Genomic DNA, 10,072 nt, shown 5'->3' on the forward strand with positions numbered 1-10,072 from the left:
AACTTGAAGCTAAAACAACTTGGGCCAACTTTAGTCACTTGATTTCTAATATAAGTTGAGCTTGGGAAAAGAAATGTTGACCCAAACGATATTCAACTTGGCCTTGTTTGAGGGCTTGGGCTCAACCCAATTCTAATATATATATAGAGAGAGTGAGAGTAAATGCGCATAATGAAAGTTTCATATTTTTCTTCTTACCCTAATAAATTATTTGAATGATTAATTACCAACTCAAATTTCTATTTGTAACATATAGGAAAAGAAACTATTACTCTTAATTTTGATGATTAATTTGGAAATGTTGCATAAACTTCTGTGATATCTTCTTTTGTTCTTTCATTTTTATTTTGGATCTTTTATTCACTCTATTGGTTGCAACATATAGTCATCGTTATGAAGTTGATCGAGTAAATTACAAGTTCATACGTTCTAATGGCCGTCATACTTATTTGCAAGTTTAAATATAAATGAATGCATTATTTGAAGTTTTATTCATTTTAGATCAGTTGGTTATATAATTTTCTACGTGGAGAGCATAAAAGGAATAAACGACTATATATATAGTCGTGAAAACCCGATTCAAATTTTGACAGTCTCCTTGGATCAAACCCAGCAGCACGCGGTTTGACCTTGAACATGGGGTTCAATAATAATTGTTAATGTTAGGCAGCCCGTTCAGTATACATAAATGTGCCGCATGCCAATTATATATGATTAAAGGAATCCCCAAGCCATTTGCCCCATGCATCCAAAGGCACTATGTACATGGTATTTTGTTCATTTCAATTTCACATATGAACATTCTTTTAGGTTATGTTTGCTTCATGAAAAATTTAAGTAAAAGAAAATAGAGAGGAAAAGTATAAAAAAAAATAAAAATTAAATTTAAAGTTAAATTATTTTTATCTATTATTTTAAACTCGTTTAATTATTTTAATTCATTGGTATAAAGATTAAATAATTTGAAAATGTATAAAAAAAAAATATTGGTATTGATTATATTTAGTATTTTTCATAAGGCAACTAAATATGAAAAAAAATATTTTTTTTAATATTCTTTGTATTTTCTCATTATTTTCCCAAAATCATTTATAACCTTAGGCTATGTTTGTTTCTTGAAAAGTTTGAAGGAAAATGCAAGAAAAAAAAAATAAAGAAGAAAAATAGAAAGAAATAAGAAATGAAGGAAAATAAAAAATAGTTCTAAAGCCAATAAATTATTTTTATATTAAATAATTAAAAAATATATAAATTTTTTAATAATTTTAATTATATTTAACTTTCTTTCTTTCTTTTTTTATAGTAAAATCAAATATGTCAACATTTTTTTTTCTTTCTTTGTAGTTTCCAAAAATCAAACATAGCCTTAAAAGGTATTTTAGTAGAATTCCTTTCTCATATGAATTTGGAATTTACTAATAATTTGTGGGAAAGCATTATCTAATACGTTCTAGGATTTTTAAAATCTCATGTGAATCAAAAGTCGGCCACCATATATACAGCGTTCTTATTACTTTTATAGACTCAGCATGTGAATATAGACATATATATATATATATATATATATATATATATATATATATATATATATATATATATATAATAATAGATCAAGTTCTTTAATTGTAGAGCACGTTTTTTCCGTTCTTGCTGATCCAGGCTTCCAGCGACCATCTGATATCCTCCTCATCGATATCATTCAACCCAGCAACAACAGAAAGATTATTAATAATTTGCCAAAATTTTCCAGATTTCTGAGTTTCCGATTCAAATATAAGGATCGATCCAAGTATTATCAATTTTCTCAGGTCGATTATTTACTTGTATGTAATGATGCTACAATTGAAAGCTCCAGCAGCTAAAATCGAAGTCAAAAGTAGTGGCGTTGCTACAACAGAAAGCTCATCTCATATACAAATGCAAACAAAATTGCCAGCGCACAACCATATATTGAGAGACTCAATTGGATTTAAATCCAAAGGTGGTGTTAATTACCTAGCGTACCTTGTTAAAAGATAAACAGCAATACAAGGAGAGTTGTTCCACACCTTGGAATGCAACCTGAGGATCTCCCTTGCTTTCTCTTTCAAGTACTTTGCACAATCTGCTTGAAGCACCATGCAAAGCTTCGACACTGCTCCAACTCTCAGCATCTCCATAAGGACTTCGTTTGTCCCTGAGAACTTGGAGATCAATGCAATTATGTGAAGTGCTCGATCGTCAGTCGTGTTAGATACCCTCAAGATCCTTTTTGACAGCATGGCCATGCTTCCCGCATGGGCTAGAAACTGAGCTCTCCCATCAGCACAGGAACATAGATGACCCAGCAGACAGAAGATGATTTCTGTGATCTTCTTTTCTGGGTTGTCTAGTTCCATTTCGATGAGCTGGAACACTGCACCGGCTTCGATCATTTGCCATTTGTTTCTCCCCCAAGGGCATACCTCCATTAGGACGTACAAGGCGGCTTTCATAGCTGCTTGAGAGATTTTCTCCCTCATCGTCCTTATGAGTCTGTTGAGGAATTCAAACTTTAATCGCTCCAGAAGATTTGGACTGGCAACTTCCACTATATTTTTTAAAACCAACACTGCATTTGATCTCACAGCCACATAATTGTCGGTCTCGCAGCCTAAAGCCCATGTTACTGCATCCATGAAATCGTAGTTTTCTTTTAGAAGGAGCTTCATTTCAGAGGTTGGACTCCAAATAAGATGAAGGATTCTCAGCCCTTCCTCTACCCCGGTGGTCTTGTTTTCCTTGAAACACTTTATGATCAACAAAACAATAGCCTTCGCTGCGCCTGCATCCGCCATACAGTTTCTGTTCCTTTCGTTATCTCTAGTAAGATCTTCCATCTTCTGCAATGTTTTCAGATATAATTGAGCAACACCCAGATCGCGAATAAGTTTAACGACATGGGTCCTGTCCAGAGGAGTCTTCGGAGTAGGAATCCGATCCACGCCATTCGTTGCATTGGCAGCACACCATGCTTGAATTAGGCGGCGGAGTGTGTGATTGGGCGTCAATACAAAGTCTCTCTCCAAAGGCTGCTTGGTTACCGGACAAGTGGTATCCTTGGCTGTCAACAACCACTGCTCAATGCTTTCTCGATCATAGGTGATGCCCGTCATGGCTGTAACCGGGTCTTTCATGATCTGAAGAGATATAGGGCATAAGAAATATTGCGGTATCTCGATGTCATCCATTGAACTCCACACAGCCATATGTGCCCAAAGGACAGAAAAAGGGAAAATCGAGCTTGAGAGAATAAAGTGAGTTTGAGATCGGATGGATGGAGAGGATGAGAATGCAGAAATTGAGAGAAAACCCTTTTTCTAAGCTGAAGAGGGTAAGAGGAATAGGGCTATTTATGGTAGAGGATTAAAGCAGAATAATAAAAATAATGGGGCAAGTTTCACATTGCTATAGCAGTCATACATTCTCAGTCAACCCACACGTATAAACCCTGTTGTAATAAGAGGGTCTTCTGCTTTGGAAAGGACATTTGGCAGGCAGAGAGAGGAGACTTGGATTGATGACCCAGGCTTCAACATTAGGAAAAAGTCAGTAAACTGCGGAAAGTTTTGGAATATTTCCAAGAGTACAAAGGGGAATCCGGCAAAAAAGTGTGGGCGGAAACAAATGCTTTGCCATCGCACCACATTCATCCCCCTCAGCACTTCGTTTTACGTCTTCTAACCCCTTCTCCTTTGGTATTACCATTGAAGTTCTCGAATTAGAAAAATATTCCATTTCATTGGTCAGTTCATTACTTTGTCAAACTTCAATTTATAGAACAACGTGGCCTTCTGGGGATTCTTTAAACTCATTGTTTTAAGCTGGTCTTTATCACTGAGGCATGAATCTAGCAGGCCTTGCTTTAAAATTTGGCAATTGGGATGCCGAAATAAACTGAGGGCTAACACTCTTCATCTATAAACATTTTTTTTTTCTCCAGTAAAAGGGATAAAATAATGCTAGTGAAGCCAAACAATAGTGTCACAATTTTCTTAGGGTGTTATGTGCTTCCCTTGTATCCAAGGATGAAAGTCTCCCCAAATGCAATATTCTCAGCAAATCCAGGATGAAATCAAGAAAATCCAGAAAAAAAATGACCAAAAATTTCGGAAGGCTATTTTTTTTTTAATCATAATAATCACTTTAATTTTTTATTTTTTAAAAATATCAAAAATAAAGATATTAATACCCAACTAAAATTAAAAAACGTTTTTCTATATTTATAAAATATAAGTTTTAAGATAATTTTGATAGTAAGTTAGATAAATATAATTAATTTGAATGAATATATATATACTTCTTTGGGTTTTACAAAAAAAGACAATTATAAGCACAAATTTTTTTTAATTAATTTGATTTGTTTATTTTATTTTTTGAATAGCAATTAAGGTTGATAAATCATAAAATCGTCGTTTTTTTTCTTTGTTTCGGTTGAAAAAATAAAATTATTTCTTTTGCTTAGTCATTCATGGACAAATTGAGAAAAAAATTTAAATTATTAAGGAATTTTTCAATAAACTTTCCTCTTCTTTCTTTTATACTTGGTACCCAAAAAAGTATTAAGCAAAAGGAAAAAAATGTTTAAAAATAATAATTTTTTTTATATTTAGTGTACTATAAAATATATGAAAAAATTAAATGTAATTTAAAACTAATTAAAAACTTATATATTTTCAATTTTTTTAATCTTTAAATAAAAAATAAAAATAAACTAAGTGAGTTTGCTGGCAATTTTAATTCTTTTCTTTTTCTTGCCGATTTAATTTTTTTTCCCATTATTTTTTCTCCTTATTTTGCTTCCCATTTTTCAACAAATTTTATGCTATGTTGGGTTGCCCGACAATATTTAGGAAAGAAAAAAAAATATTCAAAAAAAATTATTTTCTTATGTTTTGTTTTATTATAAAAAATATAAATAAAATAAAATATAATTAAATTTATAAAAAAAAAATTATATATTTTTAAAATATTTAATTTTTTTTATAATAAAGGAGAATGGAGTAAAAGGAGTTTGGAAAAACATATAAAAATAAAAATAAGTTATTAAGTTTAAACCTATTTTCTTTTTCTTTTTTTTTTCTTTTCACTTTTTTTCTCTATTTTCTTTTTCTCACACTTTCTCTTAAATATTTCCGAAACCGAAAATAACCAACCATAACTTTTTTTACTTACCTTTTTCTATCTAAACACAAAAAACAATTTGTTTTAATTTATATATATATATATATATATATATATATATATATATATATATATATATATATAATAAACCTCATTGAAAGCACAACAGTCACATGCAAATCAGAATCAATATCTATTTCACCAATTCGATTATGACGTTGTAAGGCATTCGATACCCTCTAAGGATATAAAACCACAACCAAGTGATATCACTTTTGAGGCTTTGGGACCAATAGAAAAAAAAAAAGCCAAGAGAGGAAGCTTCCTAATTTTGGAAAAAGAAAAACAGACAAAAGAAATGACATTGTACAATCTTAACCCACAGCCAAGGATGTCATTACCGAGACTTGGGACGAAAAGAGCTTTGAGAGGAAACTTCGTAAGTGAATGACACGTTTGAAATTAACGGAGAACAATGAAATATACCAAAATATGAGAAGTAGTTTTCAAAATGGGGAATGAGTGAACTTTCCTCTTCAAGCTTTTTGAAGTTTGGAAATGCAAAAATTATGTTGTTGTTTTATATTCTTTTCATTATAAGGCCAAGCTAATGTGTACCATGCATGTTGTTTGATAGGATTTGATAAAGACCACATGCTTGAGTTCACTGCATACAATTAATTTACAAAGGGTCTTCTTGCAATGCAAATATCGTTTCATTGAACATCCCAACAAAAGTTTTCCCTTCTAAACAATAAAAAAATAAATATGTTTAGTTTTTAAAACGTTTTTATCATTGAAATATTGGAATGAAATTTTATGGCTTGTTTGTTAACTGTTTTTTAAAATAGTTTTCCATTTTTCAAAATAAAAAAATAGAAAAATATGTTTCACAACCAAAAATTATTTTCTATTTTTTATTCTTAAAAATAGAAAACAAAATATTTTCACATAACATCTTTTAGTTATTTTCTTTTATTTTCACTTGTTTATAGAGGGTTATTTTAAAAAATAATTACACAAATATGTAAAATAATTGAAAATAAAAAACAAAACATAAAAATTATTCTAAAAATATTAAAAACATGTTAAAAATATTTTAGGTTTTCAAACAGACTTTTATTTTTCAAAATATCATGGAATAATTTTAAAAAACCATTTTTCAGAATTGTTCTAAAGGTCTCTTTGGTATTTTTTAAAACAGTTTTGAAAAATAATTTTTAAGAACAAATTTTTAAAATTGTTCTTTAATATTTTTTAGAACAAAAGTCTATTTGAAAACCTAAAATATTTTTAACCTATTTCTAATCTATTTTTAAATATGTTTTAAAAATAATTTGTATATTTAATGTTTTATTTTTAATCATTTTACAGTGTTGTGTAATTATTAATTTTTTAGAACAATCCTAAAAATACAAGTGAAAATAACATAAAATAAATAAAAGATGTTCTCATAAAACAATTTTTGGTTATCAAATGCATTTTTTTGTTTCTTCGTTTTGGAAAATAGAAAATTGTTTTCGAAAATAAGTACCAAAATACTCTTAACATCCCTTTTTCATTCTCAAAACAGTTTTTGAACTGTTTTGTTTTTATGAAAGTGTATTGCTTATGTTTTTTTTTAAATAAATAAATAAATAAGAGTTTTCATTTCGTAAAGCTTAATTAAGTAAAGAATCCATATGTTTATTTGCGTGTCTGTTAGAATAAGTGGCTGGCTAAAGCCATGATGGTCGCAATGCTGACTTTTTGTAAGGTTAGGAGGTGGTGTTAACTACCCACTATGACAACTCCAGCAAGAATTTTAGACTTCCGATGGGAATTATGTGCGCCGATTCATGAAAAAGAGACAAGTGTACAAAAGAGCAGCAGACATTTGGACAACCAAAGCTAGGAAGCTCTTTGTTTCAATGCATATATGATGAAGTTCACATATATGCAACCTTAACTGCCTCATTAATTTCCTTCGCATCAAAGTCCACATGGGTGATGTGATGCCACAACCTTATCCATATAGTTTGCGTCCTCAATTTCTCAATGCTTTTCCCCCTCCATAATCTACTCCATTCCGCCTCTTTATATTTATTGTTATATATACATCATAGTGAGAAGATGCATATACATAATTAAAAAGAAAGTAGACTTTCATTATGTATAGCATCATTACAAACTACCCTTTCAAAAAATTTACTTCGATGTTATGGTCAAGTCATAGAAAAACTAAGCTCTAAATTGCATACAACCAACCACCAAAAGGGTGAATGAATGTCGATTAACCCATATAAGGAAAAGGCAAAGTTACAGAAGACTAGTAGTGGGGAGGTGCATTCCAATTCCAAAACAGTGGTCAGAGGCCACTCTTGAAGTATATTATATTGTCTTTGTCTTCAACTTCAAGTCAAATATGAATCAAGAGAATTGGTGGGGCATAGATTTCACTACACCAGATGTAAGAATGGTTTTGTGAAGTGGAATAAAGGAGTTGAATTTGCTATATATGATTGGGACTTGTATGAACCAAGACTATACGTGGATGAGAAGCAATTCTATGCGGTGCTGCAAGAAGAGATAATTTGAACATGAGGCTCACAGCTTCTCCGTGACGTACTCGGTTTTGACCGGTGAACAGGCTTTTTTACTTTTGACTCAGAACCTACCTGGATTTTCGTAATTTTTTTTTTCGCCCCTTCTGGAGGCCGACAGCAAGTCTAAAATGTCAAAGCTTCAAAGTCATCCACGGCGGTGGCCATCTCCCTTCAACCGTGGCGATGGAGGAGATGAGTCCAATTCACACGTTTAAAAGTGTTACAGGGGCTTTAGAGGAAATTGATGAGGTTGTCTCATCCAAAACTTGGAATCACACAAGAAATAGGTCTGTAAAGGATCTGGTGTTCATGGATGACTTTGGATTACCTTTAACCTGATGGGAAAGACTATGAATGGCTTACTCCATTTGCTTTAATATAATTTTTTTAATTTGTGACATTAAAATAAAAAGATTTTTATGGTGTCCTTGTCGGCTAAGGTGGGTGTTTATTTTTTTTATTTAATTCTAAATAAAATTTATATTTAACTTAATACTAATTAGTGAGATATTAATATATATATTTATTTTATTTTTTCAATTTTGAGTTTTCTGTATATTGCCCAACATATATCTAATCCAAACTGGAACAACACTTCACTCAGCAGTCACCTCTCGCCGCAACCGGGCCATGAGAGCTGCTCTCCTCCCTCGTTCCGCCATGCCTCCACCTCTTGCGTCTCACCTTCTCATCCCTCACTTCTAGACCCCTATCCAACCCCAGAAACAGAAATCCCTTCATAGCCAGGGCCGACGAAGGCGACGCCTATAGCGGAGGTCCTGACGACTACGACATGGACGAGGAGGAGGTGGAAGAGCTCAACAACAAGGACTACGGCGTTACGATTAAATTTGTAAATTACTTTCAACAAAAAAACAAAAAAAAAAAAAAAGAAAAACAAACAAACAAACTTCATCAAAGTGTTTTAACTTTTAACTCAATTATGTAGGATTCGTTACACACGCTTTTGGCTTTCCAAATTTTATTTTAATTAAAAATCTAAAAATAATTTGAAAAGCCTACTTAATAATTTGCTCCTACTTTTTGTTTTTAAAAACTGCAAGTAAAAGTTTTTTAAAAAAACAACAAAGATATTTTTAAAAAAAAATTATGTCCAAAATTTCTTTAAACAGATTTAAAATGCAGAGATATACTAAAAAAAATTATAAATCAAAATTAAAGACAACTTACGGTGTTTGACCATATTTTTTAAAATTTGTTTTTAAAAATTATTTTTATTCTTGAATTTAAAAATAATTTTTAAAAGCAAGTTTAATAAAACATAGTGAAATGAGTTGTTTTCCTTTTGTTTTTAAAAATATGTGAAAATAATTTTTAGTTGTTTTCTAAAATTGTTCTTTATTTTATTTTATTTTTAAAAATTATTTCTAAAACATAATGACCAAATAGTGTTAAAATATATATATATATATATATATCTTAATTTTTAGATGTAGATTGCTCATATTAAAAATTACGTAACTTGAGAAATTTTAATTAATTTAGATACATCTTGCTATGGATTAAGGTCCATTAACCATTCTGCCCTTGGTACTTGAATGTCATTTTAGTTTGTTTTAATTCAAGTCTTGTACAATTAAATAATATATATCACAAATAAAATTAGAGGAAAAAGAAAGGTATGTAAAATGAATATTGATGCATAATGCCTGAGAGAGGAGTGAGTGTGGATCAAGGTTTTATGATTTGTATTTGATAATCAAACATCTTGAATGTATGTGAGGATGGCTTCCCTACTTTTAATTACAGTAACTACTCCATGTCCACTATGTATATATACAGATAAATGTTCTTTAATCATTTGATATAATATTACACTTGATTCAATTGATCATGTTCCACAAACCTGGCAAAATGTCCACCAGCTCCTGATCTTTGTGGCGGAGCCAGAAAATTTTGCTATGGAGAAAGGAGCAAGGACATAAGATATATTAAATCTTTGAAAGAAACTGTGTCTTGATATGAAACTACCTGAATAAAGTAGAATAGATGGTTCAAGAAATTAATCCAAAGCTAATCAGTCTCATGCAAGATTTCCAATCGCATAATAAAGGCAAGATTGAACGTGGGAAAAACTACCTTGCAATCTATTAGATGTAAAAATATCATAAATAGACTCTCAACTATTAAATAAACATTAAATATGAAAATAAATAAAAAAAAGTACACGATTTTACCTTTCCGCATGTATTGAGTTAGTGCGATAAGGTGTTATGCTATTAGAATCAATACTCATTTTCCATGTTCTCAGCATAGAACTCATCTATACTCCTTAATGGATCTATTGAAGATTCATAGTGCACAAGTCACTAACCTTTATTAAA

The 10,072-nt window shown here is 30.8% G+C and overlaps 1 protein-coding gene across 1 annotated transcript; it reads right to left on the reverse strand.

The window, feature by feature from the left end:
• Window positions 1-1,813: 1,813 nt before the first annotated feature.
• LOC117915950 (E3 ubiquitin-protein ligase PUB24-like) lies at window positions 1,814-3,334 on the reverse strand. The gene has a single exon (XM_034831713.1). It carries the CDS (start codon window positions 3,225-3,227, stop codon window positions 1,992-1,994), a length of 1,236 nt encoding a protein of 411 aa, XP_034687604.1. The 5' UTR covers window positions 3,228-3,334; the 3' UTR covers window positions 1,814-1,991.
• Window positions 3,335-10,072: the final 6,738 nt, after the last annotated feature.

This window comes from Vitis riparia, chromosome 6, assembly GCF_004353265.1.
Source record: "Vitis riparia cultivar Riparia Gloire de Montpellier isolate 1030 chromosome 6, EGFV_Vit.rip_1.0, whole genome shotgun sequence".
In the NCBI taxonomy this organism is placed as follows: domain Eukaryota; kingdom Viridiplantae; phylum Streptophyta; class Magnoliopsida; order Vitales; family Vitaceae; genus Vitis; species Vitis riparia.